The 18,000-nt window shown below is 36.3% G+C and overlaps 1 protein-coding gene across 1 annotated transcript in view; it reads right to left on the bottom strand.

Moving 5' to 3' along the window:
- CSMD1 (CUB and Sushi multiple domains 1) overlaps nt 1–18,000 on the bottom strand; it is a 1,082,532-nt gene that overhangs the window by 726,166 nt on the left and 338,366 nt on the right. The window contains exon 3 of the mRNA XM_066179810.1: nt 16,210–16,322. Coding sequence (XP_066035907.1) covers nt 16,210–16,322 — 113 coding nt within the window. The remainder of the gene's footprint in view (nt 1–16,209; nt 16,323–18,000) is intronic.

Genomic DNA, 18,000 nt, shown 5'->3' with positions numbered 1-18,000 from the left:
GCAGTTTCTGAGAACTGTTGTTTATGATGTAAGAGAACTCATCAGTTTAAAATATACAAAAAAAATCTGTATTTTGAAAATGACAGTAATATGAGAACTCTCTGAACTTAATTTTTTTTCATGATGTTAACTCCACTGATTTCACCATTTGTCATTTGCACTATAGTAACCCGTAGGAATAGGGAGTTCCACAAAACATCTGAGAACACTTTAAACTGACTGAGCACAAACACACCAGTTATACCAATGTACTGCCTTACTCTTAGAAAACTTTGTTAGCTGCTAACCACTAATTGTTGTGAGATCTTGAATTATATATGACATCTGATATGTAGAAGTCATGACCATAAATTATTTCAACAAGACTGTAATTGTAATCTTCCTTACAAAATGCCCACAAAACAACTAGTGATTTCCTAAATCTGTTAATGCAGTATTATTTTGACATGGGTCTCTAGATACAATTTCATTAAGTGCAAACTGTAATGGATCTGCACTTGATAATAGTAGGAGTGGAGGGAAAACAAACAAACAAAAAAACCAAACAAACACATATATGCCTTGTTTTTGCCTGTTCAATAGCAAATGGGTAGCAGAATAAAATAAACAATAAATAAGTAAATAAATAAACCCACAAAGTTTACAGCAATACTTCTACCAATATCTCCTCTCACATTTTACTAGTTGTTAGCAAAGGCTGTATTCAGGTTGTATTCTGTATTTATTCCCTGGAGTTTAGTAAATTACTATGTAGGTTTTATTGTTTGTTTTTTGAGTTGGGTTTGTGCTTGTTTTGGTTTCTGTTTGGTCTGGATTTTTTTTTAAATGCCATTACCACTTTTGTTTTTCTGAATAAACACTTTGCAATAACCAAGATTTAGAAGTTCATTGTGCAAGAAGTAGAGTATGTTCTACTGCTACCTAAAAAACCCAAGCCCAACTAACCATTAGAAAGTAGAAATAAATAGAATAAAAAAGCAAACAGAAAACCCAGACAACAAACTTCAACCAGTACATTTTTCTTGTATTTGTCATTCACATCAGAATTCCAGGGGAAAAAATAAAAACCTCAAAAACCTCAGTATAACTAACTAATTTCTGAATTGATCATGAGTTCCACGAACAACAGCTTGAAATCACTAAGCCTATAAGGAGCATACATTCTCTTTTCTTCCCACTTGAACTCCCCTATGTCTCACACAGACCATAGCGCACACGATCCAAACAGAAAGTCAAATTCCCATAATGTAAAGCTTATCTTTAAAGAAGACGACTTAGGTTTTTTGATGGTAATTATCTAAGTCTAAAAAATTACCAAAAAAAGATATGAGGGGTAGCTAAATCCATAAATAGGTTTGAAGTGCTGAGTATTACTGAAGCACTGCTTAAAACATCTGTTTTATCCTTTTAAAAGGTGATTATGACATTTAATTTTGCAAATCATGTAGCAGAGAATAATATTTTAACTTTTGTTTTACTCTCAATTTTCTTTTAAAAGCTACATTTTAAACATGAAAAAAAACCCACTACTGATAAGCATGCAGTGAACAAAGAGAAGTAATCTTTAAAATTTGCAGCTGTCATAGAATTCTGGTAGAGGCTCCCAGAAAAATAATTATCTGCAGACTGAACTCCACTTATATTTGACTTCTCACCTTCAGGGTGGGGGAAGTTGTTCTTTCATTTGAAGACCTATTTTGCTAAATAGGCTATTTTGTATGCAGATTTTATCATGATTAAAGTCAGAAATGGATGACAAGTGGGTAGTGATTGGGAAACTGAAAGTTTTGATGGGAGAGGAAAAAAACCAGCCAATCAAACAACCAAATAAAAACACACACCACAACCACACAATGCTGGAAAAGCTTTTTCTTTGCCCAGGTGAAGATCAATCAAACAAGCATCACTGAAATATGTTCCACTTTGTTTTAGTGAATCACTGTTGCTATTTGCTTTACACAGGAGCTGACTTGACAGCATTGAAGATAACTGCAGTATCCTACAGCTGTCTAATCACTCACTGCTTAACTCATTTTTTCCCCAAAATTCATCTTCTCAGTACCTTATTACAACTGACATTTTTAAATACAAATATGAAGAATAAGATTTTAAAACCCAAGGAAGCTATTAGTCAAAAAACCCAAAAAACCTAGCAAACCAAACTGAACCAAAACAACAAAAAACCTCCCCAAAAACCCAAAACCGAAACACCTCATAGCTTCTTTGTTACAGCTGCACTGTATTGGAAGGTAAAAAACCCAAGCAGTCACAAATCTAATTGCCAGTCAGTTTAGGAGACTTCTTCACCTACAAGGTGCCCACAGTCACCCAAGAAATTCAAAGAGGATGATTGTGTAAGTTTTCCTCTGCTGCTACCAGTAAGCTGCATATACAGTGTATATTAGATTGACTGCATCTTTTAAGAAGTAAGCAAAATTTCACACATTTTGCAGCAGAGATACCAGTTTTCTCACAAATTTCTGCTTCCAAAACCAGCTTTTCATCTCAAAACAGAAATGGGAGAGGAAGCCTGACCCACCTTGTTCTAGAAAGTTTCATGACTTCTCTCCAGCCTCTAAAATGAAAGATTTTCAAAGAACTTGAACATATAGAAGAATGAAAAATTATCTAAGATAGCATTCTCAAACTATGCTTGAAGTAAGAGGGATTTAGATTAAGCATATATTTCTACTAAAGGTCCTTTCAGTTCAAATGCTGAATTTCTGTAAAGCAGGGTACATGGTCTAAATCTTAAATTAAGAAGCAGACACAAATCCTGAGAATATAGGCATGGAACCCGGAAAGGGAAGGATGGGATCAAGAAAGTAAAGGAAGGCACATCTGGAGCTGATTTTGGCAAGGGATGTGAACAATCTGAACAGCTTCTGCAGGTATGTTAGTCAGAAAAGGAAGACAAACTGTACTCCTCCAATAGATCACAGAATCACACAATTGTTTAAGTTGGAAAGGCCCTCTAAGATCATGGAATCCAACCCTTAACTGATCTACCATGGCACTAAATACCATACCCAGGCATTTCCTGAACACCTCCAGAGTGAGTCCACCATCTCCCTGGGCAGTCCATTCCAGTGTTTAATCCTTTGCATGGCAAAATTCATCCTCAAGACATGGAGGAGGCTGAGCTACTTGATTTTCTCTCTGTTTTCATTGGAAAGTGCTCTTCCCTCATCTTTCAAGTCCCTGAACCTCAATGCAATACTTCAATCTCTGCAAGATGTTTGATATAGTCCTCCCAAACTTCCTCACTTCTAAATTGGAAAGATGTGGGTTTCATGGATGGACCAGTCAATGGAGAAGAATTTGGGTAGATAGCTGGATCCAAAGATGGTGGTCAACAGTTCAATGTCGAAGAAGAGTTGCCCCTCGTGGGTCATATCAAGACTGATACTCCTCAATACTTTTATTAAGGACACACTGTTTTTGAGCACAGCCTCAGCAAGTGTGCAGCTGGGTGTTGTAGTAGATACGCTTGACAGAAGGGGTGTCATCCAGGAGGATGTTGTCAGGCTTGACTAATAGGCCCATGGAAACTTCATGAAATTCAATCAGGCCAAGTACAAGGTCCTGCAACTGGGTCAGGGCACTGGCTGATATCAGCACATGCTAAGGAATGAGTGGATTTAGAATAGCCCTGAGAAGAAGGTTCCAGGAATAGTGGTGAACAAGATGCCTGGATGCCTGTAAGAACACATTGCCTGGATGCGAGCAGACAATGTGTACTTACAGGCCAGAATGCCAACCATATCCTGAGCTACACCAAAAGCAATGTGACCCAGCAGGGTGAGACAAGGGATAATACCCTTCTACTCTGCTCTCTGAAGACCCCAGCCAGAATGCAGCATCTGGGTCTGGAGTCCCCAGCACAAGAATATCACAGATCTCTTACAGCAGGCCCAGGGGCAGGCCACAAAACACCTTTCCTGTAAAGAAAGACTAAGAGATTTTGAGTTGTTCACCATAGAGAGGGTTCCAGGGAGATCTCACTGGGGCCTTTCAATACCTAAAGTTAGAAGAAAGATGGAGAGAAACTCTTTAACAAGGTCTGAAATGTTAGGAAGAGTGACAAGGTTTTTAAGCATTTACTGGATTTAGATTGGACATAAGAATATATTTTACAAGATTACGGTGAAACACTAGAACAGGCTGCTCAGGGATGTTGTGGATGTCCCATTGTTAGAGGCATTCAAGGTCAGGTTTGACAGGATTTTGAGCAATCTGATCTAGTAAAAAGATGTCCCTTCTCATTGCGGGGGGGGGGGGGGGGTGGTGGAACTAGATGATCTTTAAAGTTCCTTCGAATCCAAACTATTCTATTATTAAAATGCTCAGCTTATACTCAGCTAAAGTTGTCCTTCAAATTGCATTGTAAGATCAAAGAAGGCAAAGAAGGCAGACATGTCTGCTTTGAGATTATTTCTCTAATGTTAACACAGGCTTCTAATGTTAATTGGCTTTTGAAATGTTTAATGAATATAATCTTTTATGAATAGCTCTGTATCCAGCTATCACAAATTAAAGAAGCTAGTCAGGCAAGGATCACCCTAGCTAGGTCAGGCAAGGTACTCATGTAGTACCCAGACCAGGCAAGATTTTACAGTCAGCTGTTCTCTGGAGACTTCTAATGAAAACTTTGATTAAAACAGGCAATTTTGAAAACTAAAGCTGTATCAGGAGAACTAACTGTTTTATGCATGCCATGTTTTATGACTCTGGAGCCCTGTAATCCAGTACTGCCATCCTCAGTAACAGACCATAAGCTTTGTAAAGGGCTTACAAGGCCTCAGGACCTATTCTTGCTACAGTCAGGCTCACCCTGCATGAAATTCTCAAACTTGCCTGCAGCTTTGCTTTACTTCATTTAGCTGTGATAGCAATTTCTCTAATTGACTGGCTATCTAAGGCTAATTTGGTTTTCTCTTTTTATTCCTCCCTTTTTTCTTTCTGATGGTACAACTAGAGTTTTAAATGAATAGCTGTAACAAACAGTCTATGCAGAACAAAGTACTTTAAAACTGGCACAATGACATGGTTCAGAGAAATACAAGCCTGCTTTGAGTCTTTGAGAAACAGAGATAAAGGATGCAGTCCAGGGAAATACATGTACAGGAACAATAACAGATGACACAAAGACGTAGCACTAGAGAGCCCACAGTTATGAACAACTCACTCATAATCAACTACAGAAATGCAGACCCAGACAAAACTGAGTTTAGGAATAACAAAAAACCAAAGGAGTAATAGTTGACATGCATGGGACACCATATTAAGTACGGATGACATGTAGAACTGCAGACCATGTAAGAAAGAGAAAACATATAAAATAATTTTAAGTAAGAATAACCTCAAATGCATCCTAAACTGAGGAGTAAGAAATCATCAACTAGTGGACCCAGATGAGCAGCGGAAGGATGAGCATAATATTAGGAAAAAGAACAGAAACCAATAATGGTTTGTGCAACTATTACTGCCCTCTTGCTCTTTTTTTCCTTTTCTGTAAAAACATCATCTGGACTAATAATGAGTAGATACCCAAGAGTGATTACTTTCATAATTTTGGGTTTACATACATAAAGACAAAAAGAATGCTGACTCTTTCCCCATAAATAAGATTTTTGGGTATCCAAAACTCCTGCTTTAACCTCCTTGAGGCTTCAGGTTTACAATCCACTGACACAATACAGATGTACCTTGTGTTGTTAAGCAAGCTTTAGAAAGACACAGATCTAATAGTCAAGGAGATTGTGTGACCTTCCATGCTTCCCATAGCCCTTTTCAAGTCAATCCTATAAGCCAGCTTCAAAGAACCTTAAGGCAAGATTTCTCAAAAGTATTCCATGCATAAATAATTCTATAAATGTTTTAGGAAGTCTTCCAGTATATACAAGATAAAAAAGATTTCAAAGTGTTAAAGAGTTAACAAGTACTCTAAATGGTTTTGCAGACTCATTTGTAGCAACACATATACCTAATGAAGTTTATGAGATTACTTGGGTCAATAAATGGTATTTACATATTCAATACACAAAGTAGTCCAACAGATAGTACAGAAACAGGGAGGCGAGGATCTTGTGATAGATTTGAAGAAATCTCAAAAGTTTCAGTTAAAATGCAGTGTCTGCGTTATGTGTACTACAAGCAACCTGGTTCCTTTCTTCACAATTAACAAGTTACTGACATGCCAGCTGCTTTCTTCATTACTAAGCAAGATCAGCACCTTAGTAAAAATTTAGACATGCCTGTTCTGATGAGTGTATCTTGCTGCAAACTTCCATCTATCTGCCTTATTATCCTGACTGCAAAATAAAAACTTGAAAGTTATGCAAATGAAACCTTCAATATATGGGAAGGATATGAAAAACAAAGTAATTCAAAGTACAATTATTAATGGTTTAGTTATACAAGAGAAGATGAAAAGCAAGGTATGTGACTGTATTTATATGTTAACTATCCATCTAACATAGCAAATTATACAGCCTTTAATTAATCAGGATAACAGCTGCTGGCTAGACTAACATAGCAAATCTAACTTCCCATTTTCTATTCCAATAACACAGAGGGGTTTATTACAGAAACACTGATTCAGCCCTGCATCACACTATACCCTCTACCAGTTTAAAAGAATAAAAATCTAGAAACAATGATTCCAGATGAGATAGAGATTTTTCCATTTTCTTTTATTTTTGCAAGAAAAGATATAAAATCCCTAAGTCATCTTTGCCATTGCAGGCAGATTCATAATAAATAGAAAGTAGTTATCAAAAATAGCTCTTACTAAGCTGCAGAGACTTTTTAATAAAGGCAGGAATATAGTTTACATAATACAAAGTGATGGTACTTTAAGTTAAGGCAAATAGATAACAACAACAACAAAAAAAATATATAAGCAACATAAAGACTACAACAGACCAGAACTGGTATGGCTGGAAAAGCATTTTTATTATCTGAGAGTTGAAAATCCCATTACAACTTCCCCTACTTCGTGCCAGACAAAGGAAAAAATAACTTGCTTTACAAATAAGGTCACAAATGAAGCAAGTCATAGTCAGATTCATTAAAATATAAGTAAGTGAGAGTTGTATTTAATCTGGGACCATCTGAAGGTAACACTACTGAGTATATCCAGTAACAGGAAAAGAAATTAGGAATTAACTTTTCAACCAAATAGAAGCCTTGGGATAAATGCATCAAAAATCTCCTGTGAGTAGCTTGGCAACATGCACAAGAATCTGGCAATATTTTGATTTCCACACTGATAAAGAGAAAAAGACTAAGTCCAGAGATGAAAGTTCAGGCAAAAATGAAGTTTGAACAGAAAACATGTTTTTGAGAAGATAGAGCTAAAGGCAATCCTGCCTCTGATATATTGCAGCTGTGTAAATTACCAAAGAGTGGGAACAGCCTTGCCCTCACAGATAAGGGTGTGATAAAAGAGTGAGTTAGGTGGTAGAGAGGTAGATGGAGTCTGCTGGTTGTCTTGTGAGGAGGAAGGGATAGGTGGTTGTGTAAGGGATGGATAAGATAAGCCACTGGATGAGGGATGGACTGGGTTGGGTGACTATGCTAGGGACAGGAAGCAGTGAGCTGGAACTGCAGAAGGGAGAGAGAGAAGGAGAGAAAGAGCCAGAGCTGTGTGGAGCAGCCCATAGGATTGCTACATAGAAAAGGTATGAAAGACTTCTAGATAACATGGTGCTGATATTTGAAGCCCTCTGAAGTTCTTATTGAAGCACTTTGAGTGCAGTGGCTGTTTTGACTACAACACAGGTTTCTTTTTTAACTACTGGCATGTTGATATTTGGCATCATTTGCCTTTTAATAAATACAGAGGGAGTAGAGAAGGACACAGGCTGCTTAGCTAAAATTCTATCTCCAGAAAATATGCAAGGCTATGAATAAAAAGTTTTTCCACCAAATCCCATTTGGCTGGAAATTGGAACAAATAAAAATCCCAACTCTGTTGAGTCACATTGCATGGCTTGTTTTAGAGAAGCACTTGGAGAAGAGATGAATTCTTAAAATTCCTTATATAGATGAATTTAAACTAAAAAAGAATGCAACACAATTTTAGAATTCTGAAAGTTTTGGTCCTGTTTGTTTATCAAACTATTTCAGCCTCAAAAAAACATATTTTAACTGTAGAAATTAAAGTCTAGAAAGAAAGACTATAGTACTTTTAACAGGAGAGGCAAAGTTAGTCTCTTTCTATTCAGTAGGAGCTGGATTTGCCTTTTTTGTTTTGGGTTTGTTGTTGTTTTGTTGTTTATTTGTTGTTTTATTTTATTTGTATTTTTGGGATTTTTTAAGCTACCTACTACACTGACCTACAGTATTTTTAGATCATGCTTCACATTTGTCCTTGTTCCAGCTATTAAATTTTATTCAAGAATTAAATTTCTTCACAGTAGTTAAAATGGGGTTTTGAAATTGTAATGAAAACAGTTTTGATAACACAGGGATGTTTCAGAAATTGCTGAGCAGAGCTTACAGAGTGTCAAGACCTTTTCTGTCCTGTCAATGACTAGTCTGGAAGTGCATGAGGTGTTGGAAAGGAGCGCAGCTGGGACAGCTGACTAAAGGGATTATTTTATACCATATGGTGTCATGGTCAGCAATCAAATGGGAAGGGGTGAAGTCTGGCTAGGGGTACCATTGCTCAGGGATGTTTGGAGTGATGGCATTTTTCTTCCCCAGTAACCACAGATGTGATGGAGCTCTGCTTTTGTGGAGATGTCCGAACACCTGCCTGCTGATAGGAAGCAGCAAATGAAATCCTTACTTTGCTTTGCTTGCACATGCAGCTTTTGCTTTAACTAATAAACTGTCTGTGTGGTGCTCAACTGCCCCCTGGGGCTAAATCACAACAATAACCTTAATACTTATTTAGATGAGACAATCACTGCACTTAGGTAATTGTGACATTTCAAAAGCCTCTTGTTTTTCACAAGTTAATATTAGTCATGCGATCACACATCAGTGAAGACAGACAAGAAAGAACATGAAATGGGATATTAATATCAGCACAGTTGGGATGATGATCTCTCAGGATGCAGCAGCAGCATGAAACCACTGTAGTAAGTTATTTAGGCTATACAGAAAGGGAAACAATCCTGTTACAGCACCAACTTTCCAATTCTGTTCTCCATGCTAGAACATGCTGTTCTGGTTTAGGACTGGCACCACATAGTTGCAGAGGACCAACTCCTGATCCTTTCTCCTTAGTAAGCCCACTTTTACCAAAACATTTTCCTTTTGGGTTTGTGATCTCAAATAGTAGCGGAAGTAAGAATTTTGTGGAGGGAGGGTACAAGTCATTACAACTTATGAGCCACCAACAGTGTGTTTGTTGCTGATTCATGTACCAAGGACAAAGACCGCAGCAGCTTGTACATGGATCAGTAAGTTACCAGAAGGCACAAAATTATTCCTTCCAGAAATAGAGGTGGCCGAAAAGACAGTTTCAAGAATTTATTTTAAAACATGTAATTCCTTTTGAAAGATCTACGAGCTGCAGGAAGGATGTCTTTCCTTCATTAAGGATCGAGCTGGAAAGATAGAGCCTTGTTGAAGCTTGAGACTTTCCAGCTCAAAGATTGAGCTGGAAAGATTGTGTGAAAACTCAAATGCACAGCTGCCACACAATTGACTAACATAATGGTCATAACATAATGTAAAAGTTATTCTTCCTTTAGGCACAAAATTCAGGGTTTGATAATGAGATCTATAACATTTAATTTTTTAGACAATTCAGGTAGGGTGTATTCCATTACAATTTTCAATAAAGTGTCTTTTTTTTTTTTTTTCTAGGAAAGAATTTCCTAGAACTTCTTTTTGGGAGTTTCTGCCCTTGGACATTTTAAGGAAATAGTAGTCCAGATTTCTGACTCTTGGTCCTTTGAATATTGCTGAAATACAACATTTAAGTGAAAGGAATTTCACTTCTTTATCTCATGGATACACTTCAGAACACAAGCAGACTATTTTACCTATCTCTCTTCACAAATATATAATTTAATTTTTCAAAAGTTTTCTGAATGTACGTAGAGTTAAAAAAATTTCTTCACCTGATACTGTTAATTTTTTTTAATATATTTAAATCATTGATATTCTTGATTAGCTAGCATAGTTCTTACAGAGGAACCCTGCTAGACCTCTTCTGCCCTGAGATTTTGCTGCTACTAATTACAGCATGGTGTAATACATGAAATACCAGGGGGTCTTTAACTGCATTATGATTACTTTCCTGTATGTTGTCATTAACAAGCATTCATATAATATCATTACAAAAAGATGTTATTTTAAAAACTTGTTGCTAAAGAAAGAAAAAAAAAATTCCTTTGTAAGGACTGCAGTTGACAAAGGAAATCTATAGCCAAATTTATTCTCAGAAAACAAAGACTTCCACTCGAGAGAGGTACAACTACAAATTTCAGCCTTGAAAAAAAAGTCCTTTTTCAGTCTCTGATTTCACTATTTAAAGTTTTTGGTTTTCTCCATCCTGTGCATACACAAACACACATTGATAAAAGGTTCAACAAACCTCTTAGTTTGAAAAGAACAGAATACCAAAATAGAAGAAGTATTTCACTAAAAATTTATCAGCTTATTAAAAGGACTTATGGCCAATTACATTAACAGAGAAACTGACAATATTACATTTACAACAGCAGCAGCTTTTACTACAGCATTAATGTTGGGTTTTCTTATCAAAGAAAAGCCAAAAAAAAAACCAACATTTTGTGCCTTTAAGATTTAGAAAGATTAAACTCATAGAATTTACACAGCTTCTTTCTCCAAAATCCACAGCAAAACAGAAAATACTCACAGGTTTGGGAGTGACAAATTGAATCCTCCCCAAAACCCACACAAGAGAATATAGAACAAACTGCCTAACGCTTGGTTTCATTGTTAGATACTCATTAGAATCTTTTGGAGCTTTTTTGAGCTGGATATACTGATCCACTGAAGTTCACAAGTCATTCACAGTTTCACATCACTGGAACAATCAAAATTGTTCCAATGATTGAATCTGCTAATGGAAGAGTTCCCTGCCCATGGTGCTGGTGAGGTTTTGAGATAGATGATTTTTACAGTTTCTTCAAATCTTCTATGATTCTATGAAAATTAAATATTGTCTAATTGATAAAAGAGCACCCATGACTGAACCACACAGATTAACTGGCAATGGTTGAAGATTCAGGAGAGTACTTATCTCACACTGAATAGCAGAGAATCATTATGCATACAAGTTGCATGAAGTTGGTATTTTCTTGCCAATTTAACTTCCTACTGTGAACTTGAAATATTTGCCTCAGATTATTGATTAGATTATTCATTCACTCCCAGAGAGTAACTGCTCTCATCATGGTATCACAGTTTGTTGGTAGAACTACACAGCCATTAACCAGACTCATGGACAAGTAGGAAGCAGTTCAAGCACTGACCAAATGACAAGCAAACTTTAACTCTTAAAATTGAGTGCAGAAAGGGTACTTAGGGTACTTGAGGGAGGGAAACAAGCAAAACCCAAAAAACATTAGCTTAAGTCCAGAAGTCCATTACATTCACTGGGATCCATGTTGACTGGAAAAAAATCCCAGTGTCAGGAAAATTACCTTGACAAACTCACAGAATCAAACTAAGTTGGTTGGGGAAATTTTTCCATTTTTTTTGTTTATTTTATATTATCAAAAGCATTGAACCATAAAACAAACAACCAAACAAAACAACAACAACAAAAATCAAACCAAACAAAAAAAAATAAACACAAAGCAAAAACCAACCAAAACAAAACAGTCTCCCACCACCTAACAGATACTGAGGAAGAACAAGATCTGCAAGGGATGAAAAAACCAGAAAATTTCTTCAAAGGTTATACACCATGGAAGTGCATCGCTGCTTTCTGCTGTTGATGTCAAAAGGGATTTTAAAAGAAGCTTTGGGAAGGTGCATAAGGAAAGATGAGGTGACTGCCAGTATAAATGTTAATGCTGGGTGTGAGCAGAAAGCTTTGAGAAATCAAAGAACAAAAGAAGAAAGGAAACATGGCCTGCGGGCAAACAGAATAGAAAGCCATTCTTCCTGAGCTCTACCTCTGGCAGGGAATAGCTGCTGCTGTAGAACAGCGGTCAAGAAAAGGTATGAAGAAACACCAAGCCCTGTACATCTGGCTTGTTTTTTAAACACTGTCCACGAATTCTACACTACAAAATATGGTTAGAAATAACAAAAACAACCACATACACCCACACACACACAAATAAAAAACATCAACAAAAACAAACAACAAAAAAACACAAAACAAACAAAAACAAAAACAACCCCAACAAACCAAAAGAAACCTCTGCAAATGAACCAAGGATTATTAACTTTAGAGGGCATCTTAATGCTTAGTAGCAGACACCAGTGTATCCAAATATAAGCTAAACCCCATGATGTTTCATTTTATGTTGATGACTAGGAACACACTGTGAAATGACTTTTGTACTTTAACTAATTTTTTCCGCTTGACAGCTGGATTCCCTGAATGGCAGGCCATGGTACTTAATGATAGAAGAAAGACCATCAAATTATAAGTATGCACAGCGGTTCAGATTCTGCTGTAATTTAAAGAGCAATTGTCTCTATTGTCAAACATGGGCAAGTTTTCTGTAGGGGAGGAATACTTCTGACTTTCTGAAGAAAACTACTAAAATGATACAGCAATGCTGATTTTTTAATTCTGTATGTAGCCCTCAAAGCACCTTTTAAAAAAATGGTTTGTTTACTTCAGTCTAGGAAAGTAAGCATTAAACTGATTTTACCAGGGAATTAAGCAAAATCCTAGGACTTTGTTTCCTCCTTCTGCATTCCCCGCAAAGCCTAAATATATTTCTTATGATGTAAACCACTACAAATATAAAAAGCAACCACATATTACAGAAAGAGGAGTTATCCCTCAATTCTCCTAATCCAGTGCTAAAAGATTATGTTTATACATGAAACCATGATTGTAATGGTCATTAAATCATTTCATGTTTTAAGCTGACTGATGCTATAAATTGAACTTACTTCTGAAGTTCATAGTTCTTTTCACTGATATAATCATGTGTTTGAAAATTCCACAGATAATTTTATTTCTCGAAAATAAGACCAGTTCAAGTTTCCACCAATACCAGAACTTAGAGAGCTGATGTTATCACTGAGAAAAGTTAGAGTATTATTACTTAAAAATATTAGAGAATCTCAGAAACACACATATAAATCTGGTAAAGGAATGATCCAGTAAAGAAACCTACATTTCAGCCTCAAAATTCAGTAACTGCCCAACTACATCAGTGTCTTGTTAAACTCTCTGGTCTACTGCCACAAAAATCTGATGTAGTTAATGTTAATATCCACATGGTATATGGGTGACAGCAGGCTAAGTCACACAAATGCTACCAAATCTTCAAGGGTTTACAGCGCCATAACGTGGTCTCACTAGCTTCATTCTTAATTCTCCATTTTAAAAACACAAAGGATCCAGTTATGTCATTGCTGCATAGGAACTGAGGTCATAAATGAAGAATACACTAAGTAAAAGGCACAGGTCAGAATCTTAGCCCAAGGATGGGGATGTAATGTTCTCTCTCTGCTAGGGGTACCAAGTATGGGTAAAACTTCAGAGGCCATTCAATCACCACAGAAGTGCTTAACTTGCCTTGTTCCCTGGTTTAGTGCCCTTCTGAGTTTTTCAAACTCTGCATCCTGAACCCGTAATATCCCAAACTCTCAGCTGGCAGCAGCATTCAGTAGCACTTCAATGCTCCCCTTGCTTCTAACAGAACAGTAATTCAGTTCCTCAAGAGAAGAATGAAAGAGCTGGCCAAAAGCAGGGATAGGCATATAGTTTAGGAAGGCAAACTAGCTGGGGATGGGTAGCTGGCAGACTTCTACTGACTGGCAATATTTGGTCTGTCAAATATCTATTTGACAGACCAAATTTCCCCATCCTAGAGGAACTGAACACCTGTCTTATAATCACATATGACACAGAAGCCAGAAATTGTCACTATTAAAAACAGGTAGTCTAGGGAGCAGTTATGGAAGTTCTTAAACAATGGGGCAAATCAGCTGGCCATTGCATGAGAAATCACTCCAAGCCTTCACAAGAAAACACCTAACCCCTAACTGCTACAATTCCTTCTAGAACCATCAGTACCCACTGCCTGTCTCTGTACTGAAATGCTGTCACTTGAGTGACATTCACCACTTTTTCCAAAACTGGATGTCACAATTTGAAGTCAATTTAAAGTTCATTGATAATACCAGGTTTACAGCCCAAAATCTGAGAGGGGGCAGTGTTGTTTAACCAGAAAGTGGTTCTGTCTGTCACTGTTAATTACAGCTCTTCCTGCTGGGGTTTTTAGAAGAAAGTAGGCCAGCAGGAAGTGTCATTATATTACAGCCTGTGGCTCCATGCATGTGTTCCTAAGTTGACAGTCAAGATATGTCCTTTAGCCTTTTTCACTGTGCTTTTCAATATGAAAAACAAACTGCTCAGATTGCATAAAAGGATGAAATATGCTATTGCCTGTATCTCATAGAAGAGAATAAAACAGGTGCATAGAAAGCAGCTTCCTATTGAGGTAACAAAAACAGATCTTGGTGTGTTCATGATTTCTGATTTTCCCTTTCAATTTATCTAGTAAAGCTTCTAAAGACTATGGCAATGAAACTTAGTTGTTTCTCACAGCCCCCATATTATTTAAAAAAAAGAGACTGATTAGCTGACTTACCAGGTCGTAAGGTTTTGAGGGACAAAGGAAGGGGGAATAGCTACCAAGGAGAGATATACTGTGAGCTACCCACTCAAAGAGAAAAAAACTCAAAACAAAAAAGTTTGAGCTACTCACGACCCCTCCTATGCCCCTGTCTTTCACACCCATGTAACCCACTCAATATGCATATTGAATTCAAGAAGAGACTTTAAAACACACTATCATTTCAAAACATTAATGTGATATGAAAGAAAGTATCAATATGGAGTAGACTTTGTCACTGTCAAGAAAGGGAGGCAAAGTTTCAAAAGTCCTAGAGAAACATGATCAAAGCTCATCAAGCATTTGAAGGTACCTGTGGTCTCTAAGGTATTGTCACTTTCTCTGAAGTGGTGACCAATGTAATGGATTTACTGACTTCCAAATTTTCTTTCTAGTAAATAGCTACCATCAAACCATACTACTTTCTAGATTCAGTTCTACATCAACTGCATCAATAAAAACATTTCAGGCACTTAACTGATTGTAGGCAAATTTTTCAGAATAAACACTATCAGTCAAGGTTTAGATCTATAAAACTGCAGAAAAAAATCACTTGGAGTCTGAGAAGTAATCTGAAAATAAGCCTTCTGCAACTTTAAATATTAGAAGCCCTGCATTTTCCATTAATAAAAAAATAAAAACTACCAAAGCAACACCACTCACCCAGTTTGAAAGCAAACCTGGTTTACACCCAAAACACCCTTATAATCCAACAATCAAGTGACACAATATTACTGGACCTGTTAACTTTCCCCAACAAAGACTACAGTTCTCATAAAACTATTTACTTAATACTTTGAGCTATACAAAAGGTGTAATTCCAGTTTAATGAGCATAATTCTTGGTAGACACAAGAAATGCTTGGCCTTTTTTCTGACAAAAACTGAGTCGTCACTGCAGTCTAACAATTTCCACAGAGTAAGTTTCAACTGCTTTTTTTGTTTGTTTTTAATTTTATATATACATATATCTATTGTTGTTGTCATATTTTTAATTTTCCACAATGTGAGGATTAGTGATTCATTTTCAAAACCAGTTAGAATCCATAGCTCCTCTCATTTTTATCATTACATGGCTAAGTTAGACATTGCTTTAAGATGCTTCCAAAAAATCATTTAGGAAATAATAGGAAAACCATTTAAATTAATCCATCTCTGAATGCAGCTTTGGAAGTCTTACAATTTTTGTTAAAGAATTCCATCAGAAATTGCAGCATCAGTGTAAATTAAATCTAAAATTCAAAACTACGGCCGAGATAAAGTAGCATTTTAAATATGCTACAAAATAAAGCCCACAGGTAATGCAATAACAGCTGATTCCTCAAATCCTAAACAGAATTGAAACATCACATTTCAACATGAAAAACATGTATTAAGTACACTGAATACCCAGTAAGAAGAGTTCTTACCTTCATAGATAGCTTTGAAGCCTTGGGCACTGACAGCAAAATCTGTGGTGAAACAGAGGGTGAGGATAGATCCTGTGCTCACAATAGATGATGGAAGCTGAAATCCAGATAACCTGTGCAATAAAAAGGCACAAATTACTAACACTTTTTATAATAAAGCCCATCAGTAGATGTGATGAGCATTAGGATAAACATCATGTTTTTACATCTGAACTGCAAACACATTGTGGGCTTTACCCTGATGCACCTCTAAACATTCACTGCAAAATTTCAAATATTTCCTTGACATTTAAAACTCTCCTATGTTAACACATTTTTGTGGTCTCCAGAAAGCAATAAAAGAAAGGCCTCTTTGTACCTACTAAAGACAATTTTTTTTGTGTTAGGACTCATTTTAAGATGACGACAGGTAAATTTAGGACACCTCGAAGTAGATACTCAGGCCTTGACTCACTGAGATACTTCCTACAGTTTGACATAGCTAAGACTATCCTGTCTATCCTCCAGGTGTTGCTTCAGCAAAACCATGGATATCATATGTTCAGTGTGATAAACATTAACTGACTAGAAAACAGACAAAACCACCACACTTCCATGTAAGATCTTCAGAATAAATTACCTTACATATCCCCTCTTACTAGTAGTCTTACCTTTACATACAAAATAGAATTTTTGATAATCTATAATTACATTGTAATATTGATTATAAGACAATTTCCCAAAATCTGGATTTTTTAAGGGTAAAATTGATTGAGGAAAAATGCTTAGATCCTTTACTGAAACATCTCTAAATGCAATTTGTTAGATCTGGCTGATGCAAGTGAGATTTTTTTTTTAATGATTAATTTCTCATAATTGAGATGTAAGACACCATTACTGTCCCACAAAAACAATACTATACTGGCAGCTTAGCTAATCATTGGTTAATTTCTGTACTGTGAAATAGGGATATGTGATTGAGTGTGTATACGATAACCCTGCCAGAAAACCAGTTTTTGTTCAAATTTTACTCCGAAAGAGCTTGTTACACTTTGAAACAGATCATTAAAAAAACCCAAATGAACAAACACAAAAAGCCCACCAAAAAAGCCTTCTCTCTTTTTTTCTTTTTTTTTTTTTTTTTTTTTTTTTTTTTAAGATCTAGGTGGGTAAGACAATCCATGTCTTAAAAAAAAAAAAAAAAAAAAAAAAAAAAAAAAAAAAAAAAGAAGAAAAACAAAAACACCTTGCCCTTGAAATTTATGGTCCAAAGTTATAGTTCATTAATTGGCATCCAGAACTACAGAAGAGAAATAGCTGTAAACAAAATACTAGCAGAGCAGTGTCACTGAACTAGGTATTCTTTTCCAAAATTAGGTTTATTAAAGACCATTTTCATTTATAAAAACCCATAAGAGGAGCTCCATGCTTCAATTACTCCGGTAGGGTGGTTCCCCATCTCTTGCCAATTTTGAGCTTTGGAAAACAAATAGAAGAGTCAGAGATCAAAGCAAGAAGAGCTTTAAATACAAATAAAGGCATACAGTCAAGGCAACACAAGTCAGCAAAATTTTTTCTACAATTTCTTCCTTTCATTTTAAACAACATTGTCTCCCATGTGGTAATTAGATGTTCCCTCTAATCTTTTTAACTTTTGTGTACTTGTCTACCTAATATTCCTATTCTTTTCAGGCTCATTTACTCCAGTTCCAGAAATAACTAGGTTGATTTTCCCCTCAGTCTTCAAACTGCAGAACTACCATAAGGCTTGCCACATCTTATGTTCATGCGTTTGCATGTTCTCTCACCTTC

The sequence above is a fragment of the Chamaea fasciata genome, unplaced genomic scaffold, assembly GCF_029207755.1.
Source record: "Chamaea fasciata isolate MVZ Bird 193981 ecotype frontalis unplaced genomic scaffold, bChaFas1.0.hap1 SCAF_3, whole genome shotgun sequence".
In the NCBI taxonomy this organism is placed as follows: Eukaryota; Metazoa; Chordata; class Aves; order Passeriformes; family Sylviidae; genus Chamaea; species Chamaea fasciata.
Note: the sequence above shows the minus strand (reverse complement) of the source record. Positions and strands in the feature narration are given on the sequence as shown.